At 38.0% G+C, this 25246-nt stretch overlaps 1 protein-coding gene across 1 annotated transcript in view; it reads left to right on the top strand.

Moving 5' to 3' along the window:
- LOC108037609 overlaps window positions 1-16426 on the top strand; it is a 32453-nt gene extending 16027 nt beyond the window's left edge. Inside the window, 7 exon segments of the mRNA XM_044457014.1 lie at window positions 11603-11752; window positions 12831-12974; window positions 13094-13396; window positions 13854-14128; window positions 14186-14453; window positions 14508-14627; window positions 14630-16426. Of these exon segments, the coding sequence (XP_044312949.1) occupies window positions 11603-11752; window positions 12831-12974; window positions 13094-13396; window positions 13854-14128; window positions 14186-14453; window positions 14508-14627; window positions 14630-14862 (1493 nt within the window). The 3' untranslated portion in view covers window positions 14863-16426.
- Window positions 16427-25246: the final 8820 nt, after the last annotated feature.

The following is a 25246-nucleotide window of genomic DNA, read 5'->3' as shown; positions in this document are numbered from 1 at the left end:
TTACGGACTTCAGTAAGGCTTTTGATTCCGTGAACCATCAGTTATTATTAAAAAAACTAACGTTACTAGGATTCCCGATCATGTTGACTAAGTGGATTTCAACATACCTTTCGAACCGGACTCAGAGAGTAGCTTTTAAAACCACAATCTCAAACTCTGTTCACGGGAACTCTGGTGTTCCGCAAGGGAGCCACCTAGGACCAATACTGTTTGGAATTTTCATAAATGACTTGCCTCAAGTAGTTCTCTCTTCTTGTGTTATGATGTATGCTGACGAAGTAAACTTTGTTTACCATTATCGAACCCCTCTCTTGCAAGCCGATCTGAACAACCTTCATTCTTGGTGCATCCAGAATTTGCTGTTTTTAAATAACTAATGAATGATCTTGAACGGATAAATTCCGTAACAGACCTTGGAGTGTTATTCAACCACAACTTAAACTTATCTGATCACATTGGCACTATTGTTAGTAAAGGTAAAGGGGTTTTTGCCTTTGTTAAACGTTGGTCTAAGGAATTTGAGGATCCCTATACCACGAAACACTTATATATTTCATTGGTTTGTCCAATTCTGGAATACTGCTCTTGTGTTTGGTCTCCTCAATATACCAATCATCAAGACCTTATCTAATCGGTACAGAAACCGTTCCTTTTGTTTGCTTTACGTGGCTTAAACTGGGAAACACATCGTCACCTACCATCTTACGTGGATAGACCGCGTCTACTGAAGCTGCCCTCCCTCAAGGATTGTCGAACCTGCCACGGTGTCATGTTCCTTCATAAATTAATAACTGGACTTGTAAATTCAAGCTACCTTCTGGGTCAAAAAATTAATTTAAAATAGTTAATTAAAATAGTTTAAAATTAAAATAGTCAAATAGTTAATTTAATTGTAACAAACATCCTAACTCACCTGTCCTTGTTCCCTCCCACTGTGAGTCGGGTACTATGTTTATGTTGGCAAATATTTGTTAACTTGAATGTAAATAAATGTTTTACATGTCGCTTATAAGAACCTAAAATACTAACCGTCATCTTCAGTCATCTATACATACTCTACAACCAAAGTAGTAGTATACTATTATATATGTTTCATGAACAATACTCTACCTTGTAATGATCATTAACAAAGCATTCCCATTTGGTGGCTCAACAGTGACAACCGACCGAGGAGCGCAGTCATGTATCGTACGGCACGATTCGCGAAAAGATAGACGCGAGATAAGAAAATAAAGGTAAAGGTGCCAATGAAGCAAGTATTAATCGTTTTAGGAGCGGTAGAGAGTCAAGATTTAAGATTACAGGAAAAAGTCTATTATAGTCAGAACATAATACTCTGAAAGGCTTATGCAAGGCATAGTTAGATCTACAATGATTTAAAATTAGGGGAATATAATTTCTAGTTAATCTACTTGGCACAGAAAAGTTTAGCCGACTTATCAAGTCGGGGCAGTCAATATCACCATGTATAAGGTTATAAATAAAGATAGTACCAAGCATCGTTCTACGGTTGGCTAGGGAGGGTAAATTAATCAACAGAAGTCTACTAGAATAAGAAGGAAGTTAAGATTTGCATCCCAGTTTAGGCGCCTTAAAGCAAAAAGAAGGAAGTTTTTTTTTTGTGGACTCCAGACGGGAGACCCATACTCCAGATTCGGACGGACTAGCGAAATAAATAAAGTTTTAGTCAAATAAAGGTCATCGAATTCTTTTGACCACCTTTTAATAAATCCAAGCACTCCTCTGTCCTTATTAACCATGGACGAAATGTGATTAGAAAATTTTAATTTAGGGTCCAAGAGAACGCCAAAATCGTTTACAAAAGTTATTCTATCCAAAGAGCTGCCACTTAACGCGTAAGTCGCGTATATCGGATTGGCCCGACAAAACGTCATCAGCTTGCCCTTGGAACCGTTTAAATTTAGTAAATTAGCTCGGCACCAGTTTTGAAAATTATCTAGATCGGATTGTAAGTCTATTGTAATTTTTGCCATTGAGCAAATATCTTTATACTGCAGGTATAACTTAACATCATATGCGTACATAAGTACGCATAAATGACTTATAGTTGATGGAAGATCGTTAATAAATAATGTAAAAAGTAACTGATCCAGATGGCTCCCTTGTGGGACACCGGAGGTAACACGGAGAATTTCAGAAATTGAATTTTTAAAAAGGACCCTTTGTGACCTGCCATTCAGATAACTTAAGATCCATTTAAGTAGATCGACTGGAAAACCTATCAAGTCAAGTTTTTGAACAGTGTAAATGACGTCTGTTTGAAAACTACTATTGAAGCTCTTTATCACAAATGTAGTGAGCTCTAGAAGGTTTGTGATTGTGGATCTACTTTAATAAATCCGTGTTGACACGGAGAAATAATTGCTCTGCAAAGGTGCTGCAAATGAGGAGTAATGATTTTTTCAAAAAGCTTAGGAATAGCTGACAACTTAGAAATACCTCTCTAGTTACTGGCTTCTAACTTGTTACCTTTTTGAAAAGAGGAATAACAAATGATTCCTTCCAAATATTTGGGAATTGGGAGGTTTCTAAAGATAAGGTAAGCAACTCGTGAAGAGGTTTGCACAGGGCCTTAGCGCAATACCTAAGCACGCACCCTGGAATACCATCGGGCCCTGGCAAATAAACAGGCTTAATACGAAGAAGATCCAAAAGAAGAGAACTTTCTGTTAAAGTGGGACACAACATGAGGTTTGACTTGGAAAAAATTGGTCAAATAAATCGGCTAGCGCCTGATCTGTGGTTGCCGTCATGTTTTCGAACGAAAGCGAGGAAGGATATGAATTAGATTTACGCTTGGTGTTAACGAAATTATAAAACTGTTCCGGGTCTTGAGAGAACTGGACCTTACAACGGTTTAAGTAACTATTATAACACTGAGCATTAAGCACGGTATATCTTGACCGAGCACTTAAATATCTAGTTAAAACAGATTGAGAACCCGTATTTTAATATTTCCTAAAAAGTCTGGACTTTACATTTCTTAAGTGTGTCAACTCTTTGTTAAACCAAGGAACACAGGAATTAAAAAATGAGTTTATTGCAGTGTTAAAAAACCTTAACTGCCTCGGACATATTATTGCATAAGTAAAGATCAGACCAATTAATGCCAGAAATAAAATTATTTAGCCTCAGAAAGTCAGCCTTGCGAAAAAAATGTATTCGTTTGGTTGACTTTGCTTATTTTTCTTCTATAACTCTACCCGTGTCAAATGTAAGTTCAATTGTAGTGTGATATGGATCTTCCGGTTGCGTGAGTGGTGCTACTCTGGACAGAAACACACCTTCTGATACAAAACACAAATCAAGTAGGCGACCTAGTGAATTTCGAGAATGGTTTACTTGAGATAAGGATATGTCAAGCAGGCCGTCAATAAAATCATGCTGTGCTATAGGTAGTAATACATTCGACGTGATCCTCAGTGGATCAGGTAACTCCAGGTATATTAAAATCACCTAGAACCACCAACTGATCCCTTTCGGAAAGCTTATATAAATAATCAGGAAGTTCAGACAACGTCGGAATATATGAGCAAGTAGACAAATAAATTCAATGGTATTGAATTCCTCAAAAAATAACTCCTCTGACGGGAGGTTTGAGTCAACTCCAATCCCGTCATACTCCTCCCCGTCATACCTGTATATTGCGTACTTACCTGGAAAAACTTCAGAGCTAAAGATCCGGCTTTAACCAGGTTTCTGTAAACACAATAATATGAGATGCAAACGAAAGGCTATCAGAATACAATTTAGTCAGCTTGCTACGCAAGCCTCTTGCATTTTGATAGGAAAGAAGTTAGTTTTTTTAAATTGCCAGTGTACTAATTTGGCCTCGACTAGGAAGTTCGACACACCCGGGCCCCTTCTTCTTTTTCTTAGCCTCGAACTCTTTTACAATTAAATTATTCGGCCAAAAGTCGCCCTAGCATATGGCTACAAAGAGCTCGTTAGGGACAGTTATCTTGAAAGATGAAATGTCTCTAGCATAAGAAAACTTAAACGTTTTCACCTTTACACTATTACAATCGGCTTTAGTTTTGTCTTGTATATAAGACAATACATCAGAAGATGTTCGATCAGGGGAAAGCCGAGAAACAAAAATTTGTTTCTTTAGTGGAACCACTGAAAGGGATTTTGGTGGAGCAGACATTGTTTCTGCAAAACCAACTTGAGACGGTTGTCCGGACTCAGAGGTCTCTTGTGGTGGCGGTGCTACATTCTGAGAGGTAGGTGGATCCACTAATTGTGAAACCACTACGGAAAAATCGGAGTTCTTAAAGTCCCTGTTTGCATGCATTCTGTTACGGATTGTTCGGATACCGAATCTTTTTTAGATGCTGATCTTAGCAACATTTGAGAATTTGCTGCAGTCAGCGTCTGATCCGCCGGAATGCTCTGTTGTTCTTTTGAGTTTGGTTGCGTACCACCAGAGGCCTTTTTGCGCTTAGGGGACTTTTCAAATAGTTTACGACTATTAAACTGCGAATCCAGCGCAGAAAGGAGATCATCAGCTCGGCAACTCCGAAACAGTTTGGCGCATGAACGATTTCATCACGTTCGCAACTTCAACACAAGCATCACAACAGAACTGCAAATTAGGCCTTCTTGAAAGGTCATCACTTGTCCGGCTAGTGAAACCGGCGCACTCGGTGTGCACCATGTTTTCACACAGCAAGCAAGTCATATTAGATTGGACACCCCTGATTACGAGGCTGCATTTTTTGCATAAGCAGACTAAATTATTGCTACTCATTTTACCTATTGAAACCACTGTTCCAAGAAAACGAATTGAAATTTATAAGCGAGCAGTTATTAGTATTAGTTATGAGCGCAGAAACTGCACGCTTAGAACTTTCAAAACAAAGAGAGCGGGAGCGTAATTTAGTTCAAGTGCATGCAAAAGCAACACTGAGAACAGCACTACGACTTACGACGAACAACGCACAAAAGAGAAACGACGGGGTTACAAGAAAAGAAAAAACAGAACAGAATTACGAAAGTAAAACAATTTTTGATTATTATTAGTGCACAAAGATTCAAAGATCACTCGCGAAGCGAACGGAAATTAAATGTAAATTTAAAGATCTGAATGAAAGTGAAAATTGTTTTAATACAACCCACCGATGGGATTAAACTAAAACAAAATACAAAATCGGAGCGCAGACAAAAAAAAACGACCGTTCACTTTGAAAGTCAAAGACGAATGTTATTCCAGTTTACCATTGGTTTTTAACTTAGATCAAAATTTAGACGTATAAGTTCACAGTAAAATGACAAAAGCCAAAGCCCTTTTTGTCTTTTTAGAGACTTACCTCGATGTGGAACTTAAGAAACTTAATAGCTGCGATCGGTCTTGGTGAGGCTATTATGCCAGTAATAAGTACAATTGATGGCCTGTACATAAAAAGCAGCTTTTTAACTTCTGTTTGGTGATGCAAAACAATATAACAAGCTTGATATGGTCCTGAAACAGGAGCTGATTAAACATTTTAAAGAAGAGAGAAAGAAATTGATACTAGAACGCAAATACGAAAATCACAGGATGTGGTCATTTATAAGGACGGGGACTTGGTCGCCATTGTTCGCCACTGTTCATCTCTGGAAGAAAATTGGCTAGCTCGTTTTTAGGTGAAAGCGCGGATTTTGTAAGTTTTTTATGTTATTAGCTAGAAGATTTTATAGAGCAGAATTTGTACTTCACTCGCAAAATTTGGCAACTTACCGGTTAATCATATCTCTGGTTGTACAGTATACACATATGTACATATGGGCCTTCTTGTGAATTAAGGGGGTCTTCTAGTCTAGAAATTTGAGAAAATCGAAAATTTTTTTTTTCATAATTCGATAGTTTTTATATTCAAAAATATCTCCCTAAAAGGATTTTTCAAAACTCAAATTATTTTCAAAGTTATAGCCGCTTTAGTGACGTGGCCACTAGACCGGTTGAGCGAACGACCGGAACAATAAATGGCTGGAAGCCCGGGCTACCTTACTATGAATAACTTTCTCTCCTTCTTTCTATAACAATACCCTTATTCTCAGTATACTACACTAATCGTTTGAAGGTCATTGTATGAAGCTGGGATAGCTGATTAAGGGAATGTAATTTATACGTAATATTCTATCAGTTACGCTGCCCGAAACTTAACGTAAAACTTTAAACGCGTTTTTCTCGAAACTACTTTTTTTGATGAGGTCGTCACTATATCTCAAGATCCAATCAGTCGATTGTCGATTTACTTGAAATTTGGCATGAATATTCTTTAAATATATCGCTATCGCCGGAACCAACAAAAAATAAAAATTTTAAATTTTATAATATTTTTAAAAATTTCACATAATGGAAAAATTAGTGGAAAAAATCGACTTTTTTCTTTGAGTAGCCGCCATTTCATGAATTTTTTTTTTTTTTTTGGTGCTACATGCCTTAGCGACATTTGTACTCATTAATAATCTATCATTGTTTTATTTTTCAAATAACGACAAATGATAAAAAAATGGAAAAAAAATATCTATTGCTTTTTTTTATCAATTGTTGAAAAACGCTCGAAATTCAAGACTCTAGACTCTAGACCCTTAAAGTCAGTGTTGTCAGAATTGCTTTCATCCAACTTTGTAATAGAATTCACAGATTCACATGTGACCCGTTTTCGGATGATAACATTTGTTGTTTTCTCCCCAAACTTTAAAGGGCAATATATGTACAGGATATATAGGATATAATAAAAAGGATATCCATTGTTTAAAAGGACAATTACAAACAACGGAAGAAAAGCCTAATAGGTAGTATTCGACACCGAATAACATTGTTTTAGGACCACGGTCGTTGGGGACGAGTGCAGCTAAGGGTTTTCACCATTTTTACAAAAAGGGCGACATTAGCTGACTTATCTCTTTGCTTCTTAAGTTAAAAAAAAAATTGTGATTCAATATATTAAAAAACAAAAAAAAATTTTCATTGTGTTCGTTGGCACCATTAACAATTTTAGCAAAATTAGTTATTCAAAAGCCAATGCATATCTGCAGTTGGATGAATGCATTTATTAAAAAAAACAAAACCAATAGAAGCTATTAGATTACAAAATAGACTCGAGAATTCACGAGTGACAAATAGAAATGCATGGAATTGCATATGCATCTGAGTTAGCGTATGTATCAAAATTGTTGATGCAGTTACGGCAATCATATTGACAAAACCTGAAATATTTGCATGGATTAACTCAAAACAAGAGAGAACGCTATAGTCGGGTGCACCGACTATCAGATACCCGTTACTCAGGTAAAGGGAGTGCGAGGGAGATGGAGATAGAAACTTTGATCACGCATAACTTTTTAACGAATGGTATTGATAGGTATTGATAAACACAATAAAACTGCATTTTTACTTTTCCGAAATATTTAAATTTTTAAAATCGTATATAAGCGATTGTGGGCGTTAAAGAGGGCGTGGCACCTTTTTGAAACAAACTTGCGCTGCGTAGGAACTCCTAGAATCTGCATGCAAAATGCCAATCTTCTAGCTTTTATATCTCAGCGTTCATACGGACGGACAGACAGACGGACAGACGGACAGACGGACAGACGGACAGACGGACATGGCTATATCGACTTGGCTAGTGACCCTGATCAAGAATATATATACTTTATACGGTCGGAAACGCTTCCTTCTATTACATACTTGTGCACGAATACAATATACCCTTTTACTCTACGAGTAACGGGTATAAAAATATAAAACTATGAAGGAATAAAGGCAAGTTATGGTAAAATAAATTGGATCAAAGGAAAATGGAACAAGAAGTGTACTTGGTTCAGTAATTTGAAAAATTTATCAGAGTAGAAGCTTATTTACTATAATTGATACATTTTTGTCAGAAAGGAACTTCATCAGGAAATGAAAACTTAATCAGTGGAAAAACTGGAAACAGCTGCATCAACTTATCGTTGTCGTTGTAAATTGACTCCATTACACCTAAGATATAACATTTTAAGAGTCGCACGAAGATTAGACCTTATTATTAGATAATAGGCCTAAAAACAGCTCACGTTGTACCAGATTTCGTCAGCAAGTTAAAAAGAGAGAAACTATGTCACATGCATTTACTTATTCAGGAGTGGATTACGCCAAAGTCATACGAGAAGAGCACAAAAATCATACAAAGGAATATATAGATACCGATTCAAATTTTGTTGGAGCAAAACATGGGTTTTTGGAGCAGCATCGAAATTGAACTTAATAACTTACCACAACTTTTAACTGAGCTAAGGAAAATAAAAAAGTAGTGTAGCACACCAAAAACTTATGACATAAAAATTTAAAAAAAACAACATTTTAGATAAAAAAAGCGGGATATACGACTATTGTTTCTACTACACATAAAATTTGGAAAAAATGTATATTGATAACTTTTACACTTACACAAAGAACAACAAGGAGAATAGGGCAAAAAAATGAAATCATCGGATATTAATCCACAACGCTTGCAGCTTCCTACAAAATATCAGCTAGGCGCATTATGATATATCTTTTATTATATTATAAGTACACACATATAACGCCATTTCGACAATGCGGTCTACGAAACCGAATTTCTCAGGGTAAACGCTATAATAATGGAGAACAAAAGTGATATATAACCGAGAATAGTCACATAATCAAAGAGCTACAACTTCTTGAGACCTGGATATGGGCTCAGCAGGTGCAAGTCTACATAGAAATGTAAATAAAGGAAGCAAAACATTGGCTTTAGAGATATTTAAGGATCTGCAATTGGCAGATACACTCTTCAACACAACAGAACTGGTATACATTCTATTGAGCAGTGAACATTTTCGTTTGTATGTAAAGGGAGGAAGCTATAAGACAAAAAGGGCAATCTTATAGCAATTTCATCGGTTTTAAGCCGGTTTCCCACTCAAGCAAAGGTACAACAATGGCATCTCGTCAGCGGTTTTGAAACTGGCAAATTTTTAAAGAAGCACATGAACCGGAGAATAAACACGCTTTCTACAAGCCCTACTATTCTGCGAGATCTATTGTGTGCCTTCGCCTTAGATTGTACGTCTGGAGAGATAATCTGAACGATTCAATTAAGGGGGTACCGTATTTAAAATTTTGATTTTATTTTCTGAATGCACAACATTTAAAGAATCTTGCAATTTTCAAAGTCGGTGCACACGATCCTGCAAAATCTACTAGAATAATCGTTTGAAATTTTGCACAGTACTTCGTTACTAAACTCCTCAGGTAACGCCGTCGAGTTTTTTTTGCTTTTGGGAAATTTTTCGTTGTTTTCGATGTTTATGACTTACAAGTGAAAAAAAATTAAAAAAAAATCTTGACAGCGTTACCTAAGGAAATAATGACTATTGATTTTATCAATTCAGATGATTCTGTGATTAGTTACGATGTGCACCGAAAACCACTTTTTTTTTCTAAATGCCGCCGAAGATTCCCTATATCTCACTCACTTTTCAATATTTTTGGATGCCAATTTTTGCACATATTGTTTAAGTGTTTTATTATCACATGGAACAAAAATTTTACTGAGACTATTCGTATTGCCAATAAATATTCGTAAGAAAAGATTTTGCAGCGTATTAACCATACATAACAAAACATATTTGAATTTAAAGAGTAGCTTTTCATATCGTATTAACAAAATTTGGACAAACAAAATAATGTAAAAATAATGTTTTTAAATTAAAGTTAAATTTTAAATAAGAATAATTTTAATTTTTAATGTAAATTTCCCAATTTTTAATATTAAATTAATTAATTGTTCTGTCAATTCGGTAAGAAATTTGTAAGCCAAAAAAAAAGAAATCAAAGGGTAGTTATACATTTTCTTATAAATTTATTTTATGAAGACTTATTGGCCGTTTAAAGCTTAAGGAAAAAAGTAATTTCTTTCAGTTTTAATATACATGGGGCGTAGAATTGTTATTTTCCGTGACCTCTTACAACTATGACATAATGCCAATATTACATTTAAAATATTAGAGTAGGTAATAGTAATATAAATAAATGAAAATGATTCACACGGTAACTACGAGGATCAAATACGGTGCTTTTGACGGTAGATGCTCTATGTGCCAGCCCAAACCATTTAAGGAGGGGGTTTGGTATTTACATTTTTTTGCCTTTTTTTATATTGTTTTCTGAATGAACAACATTTGAAGAATATTGCGTTAAAATTTTACATTGATCCAAGTAAAACTTCCGAAGTTATGGGCAGTTGAACGTAGGTGAGTTAGATCGTTTTGTATTCGATTTTTGGGTGCCCAAAACTTTAAAATGCTCTCCTGAAAAGTTGCCATTTTTAAGTCAGTGAGCACGATCTTGCTGGACGAATCGCTTTGAAATTTTGCACACTATTTCTGTACCTAAAACCGCAGGTAATGACGTCGAGAGTTTTTTTAAATGAGTATTTTTCATTTTATAATAACTAATATATCGAATTTTTAGGCTAAAATCACGTTTTTGACTTCAAAGTGTTACCAAAAATCCGAAAATTGAATACAAAAAGAACTCAGCGTAGTTACCTTTAGAAACATCTTAACTAGTAAACAATTTTTAATCCAGTAACGAGTTATGCTATTCACCGCAAAACCTTTTTTCCTGGAGGCGCCTACGGAGCTTGGGTGCAAACGGCTCATTTATTTTTATACCCTTGCAGAGGGTATTATAATTTTGGTCAAAAGTGTGCAACGCAGTGAAGGAGACATCTCCGACCCTATAAAGTATATATATTCTTGATCAGGATTACCTCCTGAGTTGATATAGCCATGTCCGTCTGTCCGTCTGTCTGTTTCTACGCGAACTAGTCTCTCAGTTTTAAAGATATCGAATTCAAACTTTGCACAGGAAGTTGGGACTTTCTATGGGTTTTACATTTGGCCAATCAATACGACGTACCAAATTTCATAAGGATTGGCCGACTATATCTTATAGCTGCCATATAACTGACTGATCGGGAATGCCATAACTTTGGTGTTTGTTAAGTTAGGAAGTTGGGACTTTCTATGGGTTTTATTTTTGCCCAATCAATCCGACATATCAAATTTCATAAGGATCGGCCGACTATATTTTATAGCTGCCATATACATAACTGAACGATTGGAAATGCCATAACTTTGGTGTTTTTAAAGTTAGGAAGTTGGGATTTTTTATGAGTATTAAGAATGCATCATATGAATAATTTTGGAGAATATAATTTGCAGAATATTCTGCAAGGGTATTTCAACTTCGGCTCCGCCCGAAGTTAGCTTTCCTTTCTTGTTTTTTTTATGATAATTTGTGAAAACATAGTTTAAATGTTGTACTTTGATATGCTTTTTTTGGCCGAATTAACCATATCCAACTTAAAAAAAATTTAAATTAAAACAAACCTATTTTCTAATAAAAGAAGTAGGTTTCTCCATCTGGCAAGAAAAATTATTAATATTTACTTGTACAATCATTTACAAGTTAAGTTTCTTGCTGAAAACTGATCTTAAAAATGTGTTTTTAAGTGCCTAGATTTTGTTTAAATTAAATAAATTAAATAAAAGTTGTAAATCGGTTTTATTTATATTTTAGATGAGTTCCGCAGTAAGGTGGCTTGCCACAGTGATGTTGCTCAACTAGAGTGTAATCCGTACTCCCGGATAGCCATATATAGTGCCAGCTTTGGAAGAACCGAGTACGAGAGCATTCAGTGCCCCCAACCACAAGGCGTTCGTGAAGAAAGTAAGTTAGGGTTATTGCAAATTATCACATTTGTTGGCCAAAATAAATAACTCTTTACTTTAAAAGTCCTTAAGACTTTTACAACTCGTATTTGCTAAAATGTTCAAATTAGGCAATGGTTAGATGGTCTGTTCAAATTCTTCAAATTATCATATAATTATTTCTGACTTATTTTATTATTTTTTATTCAAAAAATAAAATTTCAGGAAAAGTGATTTATTTCATAACTAAATATTAAAATTGGTAGTTTTAGACTGTTTACAGAAACACTTCAAAAATGTCACTCAAACGAAAACCAAAGCTATTTTCGGCAATCCGACATTTTTATACCTTCACATCCATACCGAAAATTGATGAATGAGTTTGAAAATAAATTTACCGATCGGCGAATAATACTTATAATAAATATGTCAGTTATATAATAGATAAAGGGTGTAAAAATCCGATATGAACTATGCTCAAGTTGTCAAACCATAAGACAAAAATATCGAGGTATACGAATTATTTTACAAAAACCAACCAATTTAACTTCAGCTGTAAGACCTATGTCAACGTATATTAGCTACATGATATTGTCATCATTTTTATTGATATAGCGGAAAACATTATATAAGACAAATTTTTAAAAAATGAGCAATCGTTCCTCGTTAGTAACATATTTTTAAAGTATATGAACCGAAATCAGATCCAATAATACGGGAAATAAACTTCTACTTCTTCAATTTCTATTCTTCTATTTCTATTTTTGCCAATTGCTTTAATAGCTAAACTAAAACAGTATTTCTAAAATTGCTCAGAAAATACTATATTTTGGAGTGTAAACGGACAGACGGACGGACGGAGATGCCTAGATCGACATGCCCTATTTTAAATTATAAATATGCTTTCCTTAATAATATCGTTCCACTTTAAACATCTTGTTTATAGTTAAAAGCGATTCGTTAGAAAGTTATAACAAAGATATTCTTTTATCGACTTTTAAGAAGACGTTTTCGCCAAAAAAAGATTTTATTCGCCATAGCGGTTAATCGATCTCATATTTGTGACACTAAATTTGCATCGTAATGTTTGCCTTCAGCGTGCCTGGCCTCGTTTGCCACAGAGACCGTAATGCAAATTTGCCATGGCCGGCGGAGATGCAACCTGGCTGCAGACGCGAACACTTTTGGTACCCCTTGCCAACCCAATTCTCGGATGTACTTGAAAGTTGTTTATACATGCGGTAAGTGAAAAATCGAGGCCCGGAACCGAACAGTGTACTTTGCAAGATAAATGTCGAATGCATTTTAAATTATGTACTTCACATAAACTCCGTCTAATCTTCTTTTTGCGCATGTATAGTTCCAAAGCAAGTTCTAAAGGACAGCAAGGATTCGGAAAAGGAGCCTGACGAAGCTGAGGATTTTGAGGGCGGAATGAATGACCTTTATGACGATGAGCTGATTTATAAGGAGTCCGAGGCGATTCCAAAGCTGTATAGCAACACAACAACCCCAGGACGCCGCAACGGCACCAGCGGGCTGGGGTCAGGAACCGATAACCCGACGAGCAATCAGACCATGACAAACAACTCTTTGGTCACAGATGTCGATAGCAGTGGCGTGAATCCTGTGATGACACACAGTGCTGACTTGAGTCTGGAAGGTGATTAATTTATGACTATCAAACTTTCGTTCCTTTTTTTGCTGAAAAGCGGGTTCTTAGTTTTCAAGTGTGAAAATTGATTTTTAAATTCAGTGCTATTTTAAAACAGTAAACAAATAAAAGTCGAGGGTGTTGTTTACCGACTTAAACATTATTTTTATTATTGTATACAGTCTTTTATTTTGAGATTTTCTTAATGATTGTCCTAATGATTGTCCCAATGATTGTCTTTAAGATGTAAAAATTTTTGATATCTTTTTCTCACTATTTAGAGTTGTTGAAGAAGAAGCAGTGTAATGCCTATTAGTGATTTCTACCAGGTTTCTTTAAACTTAATTTTATAGGGTTTATTCTTCGCGGTAAGGACAATATTCTTAGCTATCGGATATTCTTAGTTTACATATTTTCTTTAAACTGTAATTTATTGTAATTTTTAAAAACTTGTTTGTTTCAACAGAGGACCAAGAGCGTCTTTATTTGTATCTGCTTGCGTTGGGCTCACTCGGAGTGCTCTTCTGCATAGTAATTATCGCCACTAGGTTAGTGCTTCAAAAGCGTCGCGATCTAAATACTGACACGCACTCAAGCTCTTCGCTCAAAGGAAGAGCAAGAGCAGGAGCATTAGTTGAGGAGACAATTATTTCGAGCGGATTCAATGACACGATTTCCGAAATAGACGCCGATATTGACATGAAAACTTCGCAGCCTGTGCCCTTCGTGTCTAAGAACGAGGTAAGTAGTTTTTAATAAGGTCGTTCCGCTACCCACCATCTTACCTGCCCCATGCAGAATTATTTGACATACGCGCCAGCAGGCAGTCTGTATGCAGGCTTATCCCCTAACCAACATACCTCAGTTGCTAGCCCGGGATCCACAGCCGGGATAATGGCAAATCCGCTCTTGGTGGGGACTCGTCAGTCACCCGACCTCATTGGCATTACCCCGGGTCCCTTTGTGACCACGAATATCGCCAGTACAGGCGATCAGGGTACGATGGCGGGCATTTTGACGTCAGCTATTGTGATTGGAGCCAAAGCCCCCAGTAGCAGTGCCATAAGTAAGTAATCCATCCCATTTTACCAATGATTCCAATATTTTTCTCCCTCGCAAGGCACCATGGTACCCATAACTTCGCTGGCTCAGTATACGTCGGCGCCGACAATCAGAGGCAGGTATTTAATTAACGCCGACACCATGGGCGTGCTTCATCGGCCAAGTAACACGCCGACCCCCCGACCTCGCTAGCCGGGAGCTCGCCAGTACATCCGCCTCAATCGGTTCCATTACCCCCGCCGCTGGGTATGACTGTGACTCCACAGAGCCATGTGTCCATGCCTATTGGGGGATCATCGACCTTGCGGCGCGCCAAGCCGCCCATGTTACATCCGCAGCTTTCATACGACGGCACTGCTCCACGCACTCTCTCCACAGGCGTGGCCGTTGGCTCACAGTTCTACTACGGATGACAAAGCACACTAGACTGCGAGCCCCATGTGTACACAACAGCTTTGGGTGTGGGAATAGGCGTGACTCCGTCAATTTCCAGTACCCAAGGGTCGTTCGATGCGGCAGATCGAGTAAGCGCAGTAGACGGATTGACTACATCTTAGCCAATGGCGCCAGCAGATCCAAACTGATCTACGTTCCTGGACAATTGTGTGCTAACTGCAGGGCGCATTCCCTAGAAATGTCGTTTGGGATTTCCCTCACCAGCTAAACCCATATCTAAAGTAAAGTAGGCGTCCATCTGATGCACTGCCTTTGAATTGGTCAGAAAAACATGGAAGCTGTTCTGAACATGTACGGGAAACCGTGAAATGTAATTAGCTAATGAATATATTTCATTTTGGGATAATTTTCAGATAATACTATAGGATAATAGAAATTGGGATTATCTGGGCTACATAAATAGGTTCCCTTTTCGCCAGCGTGACCACTACTAAAATGTATGTTTAAAATATTTGTTCGTAAAATTGGTTGTATTATACATGACAGTAAATTGCGATATCAAAATATACGGGCAAAAATAATCGTACACATATTGTCGATCAGTAGGCTAAATTAGATAAATTGCTCCTTATCATGTAATGTTAGTTTTTGGGCTTTAGTATATTAGTAGTTTATAAATTAGTTTACATTGGGACTCAACCGCAAGTTTAAATTCGAATCATACCACCCAGTGACTTGCAACTCTCATGTCGGTGTATTACGTCCTTTGTTGAATATGTGCAAATTTAAAATGTAAAAAGTACTTTTTGTTAATTACTTGTATATATCTTAAATACGTTGAGCTGTCCGCAGCTCTGAGCATATAAACAAAAAACATTTATATTATGTTGATCTACTCGTGATTTTTGGTTACTGTAAAGTGCCTTCCTAATTAGCCTTTAAGTGTGTTCTTTATGTGTACTTAAAACCTAGAACCATCGTCTGAAATATAAAAAACCGGTACCCAGATAAATACGAACAATACATTGTATAGTAATATTTTCATTGAAACATTGTAAATAAATACTGTAGTAGTCAAAATATTCTCATAATAGCAAACCCACAATTACAGGAACAGTTATCTGCAAATTATTGGAATGTTGATAGTGGAATTTCAAAATTGTAAAAATATGTATAGTTGCAAGGGAAAAGGACAAATTTTTTAAGGACATTCAAGATTCCCAATATAACGCTATTAATCAAGTGTATATACTATTTATTTTAGGTCAGACTTAAGATTTAGGCTAATTCATAAAAGACAACTGGTATTTGTATATCAAAAATGTTAAGGAAAATGAAAAATAAACCAACTAAATCATGAAAAATGCATGCTGGCACATAATTAACCAAGTAAATTCCATGATGGATATGGCTACGTCTTGCTCGTTAAATATGTAAAACTCTTAAAAAGAAATTAAAGGAAGGATATGTAGAATAAGTTTACATGGTAGGTAAACTGCAAAAAGCTCTTAGTTGTCTCTTTTCCTTATTTATTATTAAGTATTGTAAATTTTATACGATTTATTTTAATGAAATAAATAAATTATGTATTATTATTCCGAATACAAGTTTTATTATTTGGGTACCTATTTCAGATTTTAGAAAATTCTTAAAGGTTATATGTTTTCATTGAAAATGTTATTGGTTTTTCTTTCTGGTTTCTTAATTGGTAAGTACTCTTCACATCGTCTTCAGGAGAAGTTATGTGAAATTTCATTACGGCATGAATTGTATTCATTAACCGTTACTATGTTGTTAAGCTTTTTATGTTTTGACTGACAACTAGACTGGTGAGTAGTTTATGATTGAGGGTGCGCTTAACAACAGCGAAGAAGGCGGAAGGGGAAAGTTGAAAGATCCGCTAATGCGCGCATGCCAAGGTGGCCTGCCAAGGGCACCGAGGTAAAATTGTAATTGGAGGACTTTGGACTGCAAAGAAGAGGCGCCGTGAATTAACGGGATATCGGTGAACCTTGGACCCGGTAGAGTGATCGGAGGCAGCAGAAATAATGGGGCACAGGCCTATATAAGACGGGGATACGGAACAGGGATCAAGGATCACATGGACATAGACATTCCGGATTGGTGTTAATAGACTTAGGGGTTGCGTTGGAGTGGTACACGCTTGAATCAGGTGTCAAGCCAGGTGTTGAACCAGGCGTTGAACAATGTGTTTAACAAGGTGTTTAAAAAACCGGTAAAAAAAGGACAGGTCTTAAGCCAGTTGCCGAGCCAGGTGTTATACCGAGCCAAAGAAACTTAAGCTTAACATTGGTCATGAGAGGCTAAAGTGGTTAAATAGTATAGAGCGTTCGTCCGGAAGAATTGCTTGTTGGCTCACACAGATTTCACAGGATTTCGTTGGTCCACTACCTGTATCAAAGCACGGTTGTCGACCGATTCTACTAGATAATACCGATGGACGGGTTGTCAAAGGTTATAATGGCAGACACCGGAAAGCAATTTACAAGCAGATTGTTCTTCGAGGACTGCACCAGTTGACAACCCCTTGTACGCCATAGAAGATTAAAACGGAGAAGGCTTCTGTTAAGACGATGATTACTCAGTTCTCAGTTGACAACCCCTTGTGCGCCGTAGGAGATTAAAATAAGGAAGGCTTCTGTTCGGTAAAGACAATGATTACTCAGTTCTCAGGGGCAGATCAGACCAGATCTACTAACTTGCAGTAAACACGAGTATAGCCGACATTCTCCAGCATTTATATTGTAAGATATTTATCCACGTCTGCGCTATACAACGAGCCAAAACGGAACAGGAAGAAAAACTTACTCGCTTATTATGATCTTGATAAGGCAATATTTACCTTTAGATAATTGACAGCCCAAATTACGGTCCTCAATCGTAGTGTATTAAGGGGGTCTTCTAGTCTTAGGGCTTGAATTTCAAGCTTTTCTTTAACAATTAGTAAAAAAAAAGCAATAGATATTTTTACTATCCGTTTTTTTATTATTTGTTTATTAAACTTAAAGGAGTACATAAAATAAATTTAAAAAAAAATTGTTTTCATTTAGTTATTCGTTATTGAAGAAGAGGGAAAAAAAGAGGTCGTGCCCTCGTCGCCATCATTTCTATGCTTGTCGTTTTTTGAAAAAGAAAACAATGATAGATTCTTATCTTTTTCATGAAATGGCGGCTACTCAAAGAAAAAAGTCGATTTGTTCACTAATTTTTCAATTTTGTCGGACTTTTAAAAATATTATAAAATTTAAAATTTGTATTTTTTGTTGGTTCCGGCGATAGCGATATATTTAAAGAATATTCATGCCAAATTTCAAGTAAATCGACTGATTAGATCTTGAGATATAGTGGCGACCGCATCAAAAAAAAGTAGTTTCGAGAAAAACGCGTTAAAAGTTTTACGTTAAGTTTCGGGCAGCGTAACTGATAGAATATTACTTATAAATTATATTCCCTTAATCAGCTATCCCAGCTTCATACAATGAGCTTCAAACGATTAGTGTAGTATACTGAGAATAAGGGTATTGTTATAGAAAGAAGGAGAGAAAGTTATTCATAGTAAGGTAGCCCGGGCTTCCAGCCATTTATTGTTCCGGTCGTTCGCTCAACCGGTCTAGTGGCCACGTCACTAAAGCGGCTATAACTTTGAAAATAATTTGAGTTTTGAAAAATCCTTTTAGGGAGATATTTTTGAATATCAAAACTATCGAATTATTTTCGATTTTCTCAAATTTCTAGGCTAGAAGACCCCCTTAATATGGTCCATTCCGAGGTGCCAGCATGAGGGCTGAGTCTATAGATGAGCAGCAAATCCACGTCGGGGTTACCAAATGTTTGGCCAATCGCGAACGATTCGTGTTTGACTCAAAATAGTTGATCTTATAGTGGTCAACGATTATTCTCGGGTCACAAGATATCGCTTTTCGAAATTGTTAGTGTGTAGCATATTAAATGGCCGACACTATAGCGTCGGGTTTAAAATGGTGGGTCTTTTTAATAGCGATATTGCTTCAGGTTGGTCGTCCGAACTGCCAACTGTAACCTTAACAGGTAATCGTTGGGGCATCTGAAAACACGGTGACAACCTCTGATTTAGATGAGTATGTTTTTTATTTTAACATGCTAGTTTATTTCGGACGTTGATGCACTATGATCAGCGCAAACAAGTGGCCCTTACGGCAACAAGCAGTGCTTGTAACGCTCGGAGCCCTATTCCCAAATGGGCGTAAAAAACGAGATTGCGAAGAATGAAAAAGGAAACGGACAGAATAAAATTAGAATGCATACGAAACAAAATACTAATACTAATTTTGTGCTAAATAAGATAAAATTAATAATTTTAAGATTGGCAAGGAGTCAGTAGTAGAAATAGTATGGTATAGTCTATTATAGTCACTACACAGTACTCTAAAAGGTTCATGCATATCAAAGTTTAATCTACAATGATGTAAAATTAGAGGAATAAAGTTCCTGGTAATTCTATTAGGCACAGAGAAGTTTAGGCGACCCAGTAACTCGGGACTTTCCACATCCCCGTGAATAAGTTTAAGAAGTGCCAAGCATCGTTCTACGGTTTAATAAGGATGGTAGATTAATTAGAAGAAGTATACTGAATAGGATAAGGCCCCGTAGAGCAAATAATGAAAAGTTCTTTTGCACTGACTCTATCCGGTCTATATGTACACCATTCTGAGGACTCCGAACTATTGAACAGTATCGATTGGCCTAATAAAAGTTTGCCACGCCCACTCTAACGCCCAAAAACCCATTAAACGCTTAAGCCTGGCTAGCGCCTACATTTCCGCCTTTCATGGCGCCATCTAACGGATCACTTTGGAACAGCTGGCCAAGGTGCTCAACAGAGTCAACGTTAATTCTCGATAAGGATTTCTATTAAAGGAAATTGCGATGGTTTTCATTTGTCAATACCGAACTATATCCCAAGAACTATGCAAATCAAATCATGTTAGCCAAATTGGAGGTCTGAGTCAAACAATGGCGTATGTGTGTATGTATGTAAGCATATACATATGTATGTATTTACATTGTACACAGTTTCAATTGCCCGGCAAAGATAACTCCTTTCAAGAAAGCTATTCGCTATACCCGTTACTCGTGTTGTGTAAACATTTAGTCCTTAATATACATAATACTATTTAAGAATGTATGTGTTTAGCCAATATAAGTAAGTATGTTTAATATTTCTAGTCAATTTATTACAAGAAGGTATATTTATATTAAGTTGTTTAGCTGAGTAACGGGTATCTAATAGTCGAGGCACTCGACTATAGCGTTCTCTCTTGTTTTCCTTCTATAAATGTCGTGATGTCGTTCAATGCCACCGGTGCCAAGAATTTGGACACACTAAAAATCAACTGCGTCAGATGTGGCCTACAACACGACTTCGAGGCCTGCTTAAAGGATGTTTATCCAGTCAAATGCGTAAACTGTGGCGGTAACCATACAGCTAGATATAAAAGCTGTCTAAAAAGAGTGCAGACGTGTTTTGCGCGAGCTCCGGAAAAAAACAGCTCAAAAGTGAAAAAAAAAATAACTAAAAATACTCGAGTGGTGTAATAAAACTAAGAAGTGCCACGAGTGATTCAAAAAATGAGCGTAGAAGCTCCCTAGACCAGAGAAACAGTTATATCTCTTATTTCTCAACCCGTGATACAGAAGTAGAAAGAACTTATTCAAAGAGCAACTCAGCCCTACTGACCATTGACAGTGCAAGAGCACGGTCTTGTTCTCCCGCCCTACTCACACCAACTCCCACTTCATGGAGCTTGCAGTGTAGAACCCCACCCCCAGCTTCGACTCACAGCTCACCAGCCTCGAGCACTGCGACCTCGTTAATTTCTGCAACCGCAGCCACTGCAATAACAACATCAACGGTCGCCGTTAACAACAACGGGATTTCGAATGCGTTTGCAACTTCTGCAGCGCCGAATAAAACTACAAAGCCAATTGTAAGTACGAGTGAAAATATCGGCAATATCAAACAACAACAAGTGGGTCCGGCTATACAGACTGGCATGGACCGTTACATCCAAATCAAACGGAAGCTAAGTCCGCAAAATAAAATGGTTGGAAATAAACCAAAACAAAATTGCCCTAATAAAGGCAGCGAATAAACAGGTGCATCTAGTAACAACAGATTCGGCCTATTGTCGGAAATTGATAATAATCAATCCGAATCTGGACAGGCTGTTCAAAAGAAACCAAAGCCCCCACCAATTTACATAAGGGAACAGAACTCAAATGCCCTAGTAAAGAAAATTATTGCGCTGGTCGGGAATGACAACTTTTATGTTACTCCTCTTGTTAAAGGGAATATTCATGAAACCAAGCTTCAAGCTAAAACTGAAGATCAATTCAGAGCTGTAACTAATTACCTAGACGAGGCTAGGAAACCCTACTACACGTACCAGCTCAAGAGTAGCAAGGGCTTGCAAGTAGTGCTAAAGGGCATAGAGCCCGACGTATCCACCAATGAGGTAAAAGAGGCACTGAAAGAAAAAAGATTCTTCTCCAAAAATATTATTAATATTATCAACAAAAATAAAAAGCCTCAACCACTCTTTAAGGTCGAACTGGAGCCAGAAAGCAGAGCCTTGAAGAAAAATGAAGTACACCCGATCTATAAACTGCAATTCCTGTTGCACAGAAGGATTACTGTTGAAGAACCGCATAAGCGGAATGGCCCGCTGCAATGCACAAACTGCCAAGAGTATGGACACACCAGAAACAACTGCGGGCTTCGTTCAGTCTGCGTAGCTTATGGTGGCTTCCACAAATCCGAACCTTGCCCTGCAAGCAAAGAAGACCCAAAGACAAAGAAATGCGCTAACTGTGGAGATAACCATACCGCAAACTACAGAGGCTGCCCGGTCTATAAAGAGCTGAAGAGTCAGTTTCAACAAGCAAAACAAGCACGCTCCCAGAATGCACGAAATGCGTACGTGCAATCCCAAACCACACCTAATGTTTTCTTTGCGAAAGCAGCCAGATCTTCATTTGGGCCCCTCAACACAAATGGGGGAGTTTCATACGCCACTGCCCTAAAATCAGGACTTGCCAATCAAACGGGGTTCCCACAAGCTCAATGCTCTGAGCAAAATATAATAACACCTCAGCAAGCAATAGGACAAATACCAAACAGCATGGAAACCATGATGCTGACTTTACAACAGGGTATGATGGAATTTATGTCCTTCATGAAAACAACAATGACAAACCTTATGCAAAATCAAAACATTTTAATAAATTTGCTCACATCCCAACAATCTAAATAATCGAAGTCTTGTCTTCGAATATCCATGTGAAATGCCAATGGCGTTTCACGGCACAAACTTGAAATAACTCAATTCCTCAATGAAAAGCAAATAGATGTAATGCAGCTGGCAGAAACGCATCTCACAAGTAAATACAACTTCCAAATAAGAGGCTATACTTCATACTGCACAGATCATCCGGACGCTAAGGCTCACGGAGGAACTGGAATCCTAATCAGGGAACGCATTAAGCACCACTTTCACCAGAGGCTTGCAACAAATTATTTGCAGGCTACATCTATAAAACTACAAGCAGGCAACGGCAGTATCACCATAGCCGCTGTCTATTGCCCACCTCGTTTTACAATAACTGAAGAGCAATTCTTGGACTTCTACAATTCACTCGGAGATCGCTTAATAGCAGAAGGAGACTACAATGCCAAGCACACGCACTGGGGATCAAGACTCGTGACGCCCAAAGGAAGACAACTGTATAAAGCAATCAAAAATTTGAGCAACAAACTCGACTATGTCTCCTCTGGCAGTCCCACATATTGGCCAGCTGACCCCAGAAAACTCCCGGACTTAATTGACTTCGCTGTGACCAAGAACATCCCAAGAAATTTAGTAAGCGCCAAATCGCAATCGGACTTATCATCGGACCACTCGCCTGTTTTAATAACTCTCCTCAAAGCCCGAAAGTAATCGAGCACCACTTCAGGCTGACCTCGACTAGAACTAACTGGCTAAAGTACAAAAAGTACGTAAGTTCCCACATTGAACTAACACCACAGTTAAACATAGAGAACGACATCGACTTCTGTGCTGATGCCCTGGAGTCAGTACTCGTGGCAGCAGCCAAAATCTCAACACCAGAAGAGACAATCGTGCGTAGCAATCAATACAAAACTAATCTGCAAATCGAACAACTGGTTCGGGAAAAACGACGTCTACGACGCGCTTGGCAATCCTGCAGATCGCCCCATTCGAAGCAACTCTATAATGATGCCACCCGCAGACTCACCAAAATCCTCAAGCAAGAAGAGGTGCTTGCGCAGCGCCGGTGCATCGAGAAACTTTCGCCGACCATCCTTTGTGGAGAGGTCACCCAAATTTAAGCTCTCCGATAGAATCAGTCACTCCGATTAGAAACTCCTCGGGTACTTGGGCCGGCAGTGACGAAGACAGAGCCGAAACATTTGCTTTACACCTACGAAATGTATTTCAGCCAAACGCCGCTACAAACTCTCTTCAACTACCGCCGCTTAGCTCTAAAATTGCAATTAACCCGATTTTGTTCCAAACACCTGAAATTGCTAACGTCATTAGGAAGCAAAAAAAACCGAAAAAGGCTCCAGGGGGCGACCTAATAACCCCAAAAATGATAATTGAACTTCCAAACTGCGCAGTGGATGTTATAGGCAAGCTATTTAACGGGATCACAAAAGTTGGCTACTACCCCAAAAAATGGAAAAAGTCCGTGGTTATAATGATACCGAGGCCTGAGAAAGACCACACAATTCCCTCATCGTACAGGCCAATAAGCTTACTATCGTGCCTGTCCAAATTGCTGGAAAAATGCCTGCTCACGCGCGTTACACCATATTTAAGAGAACAAAACTTAATCCCGGCACATCAATTCGGGTTTCGTGAAAGCCTCGGAACCATCGAGCAAGTCAACCGGATAACTTCAGAAATCCGTACAGCCTTCGAAACATCGGGAATATTGTAGTGCGATATTCCTCGACATCTTTCAGGCATTCGACCGAGTGTGGCTTGAAGGCCTTATGCATAAAATCATAACATTACTGCCAGAAAACACTCATAAGTGACTTAAGTCGTACCTCTACCACAGAGTCTTTGAGGTTAGATGCAATACAACGACATCCAACGAGTATAACATTGAAGCCGGAGTCCCACAAGGTAGCGCCCTGGGCCCTACCCTGTTTGTCCTATACACAGCAGACATCCCTACGAACGAGAGGCTGACTACGTCCACATTTGCTGACGACACCGCAATCTTGAGCCGCTCGAGATGCCCAACTAGAGCAACAGCTCAACTATATGATCATTTGGTGGTGAAAAGTGGCTATCAGACTGGCGAATCTAAATTAATGAACAAAAGTGTAAACATATAACGTTTACCCTTAACAGACAATCGTGCCCCCCGCTAACTTTGAATAGTACGCAGATTCCCCAAGCCAGCGATGTAACAAATCTCGGCGTTCACCTCGACAGGCGCCTAAACTGGCGGAGGCACATTGAATGCAAGAAAGTACATCTCAGACTTAAAGCTAGCAGCCTACACTGGATTATAAATTCTCGATCACCCCTGTATCTGGACTTTAAAGTTCTTCTCTACAACTCCACCCTTAAGCCCATTTGGACCTACAGCTCCCAGCTCTGGGGGAACGCGAGCAACAGCAACGTTGACATCATACAGCGCTCACAATCAAAAATCCTGCGAACAATCACTGGGGCACCATGGTATGTTCGGAACGAAAACATCCACAGGGATCTGGGCAACCACCGGTCAAAGATGAAATAGCAAAGCAGAAAGCGGCCTAACATAACAAGCTTACACTGCACCCAAATAATCTCGCAAGGAACCTAAGACGGGTTTCAAACAGAACTCGTCTGCATCGTAACGATCTACCAGCCCAGCAATAAATATTAGGGCCCGTTAGTCTAAATTCAGTCATGAATTACATGACTGTAAGTTAAGTTATATTCTTAAGATTCGATATACTTATTGTTAGTCTCATATAGAGAAGATTCAATAAATAAAGTATATATTTAAAAAAAAACAAGAGAGAACGCTATAGTCGGGTGCTCCGACTATCAGATACCCGTTACTCAGGTAAAGGGAGTGCGAGGGAGATGGAGATAGAAACTTTGATCACGCATAACTTTTTAACGAATGGTCCGATTTGAAAAATTTCTTCTACATTTCGATAGGTATTGATAAACACAATAAAACTGCATTTTTACTTTTCCGAAATATTTAAATTTTTAAAATCGTATATAAGCGATTGTGGGCGTTAAAGGGGGCGTGACACCTTTTTGAAACAAACTTGCGCTGCGTAGGAACTCCTAGAATCTGCATGCA

This window comes from Drosophila rhopaloa, unplaced genomic scaffold (genome assembly GCF_018152115.1).
Source record: "Drosophila rhopaloa isolate 14029-0021.01 unplaced genomic scaffold, ASM1815211v1 contig_155, whole genome shotgun sequence".
Taxonomy (NCBI): Eukaryota; Metazoa; Arthropoda; class Insecta; order Diptera; family Drosophilidae; genus Drosophila; species Drosophila rhopaloa.
This window is presented reverse-complemented; position numbering and strand designations above follow the sequence as displayed.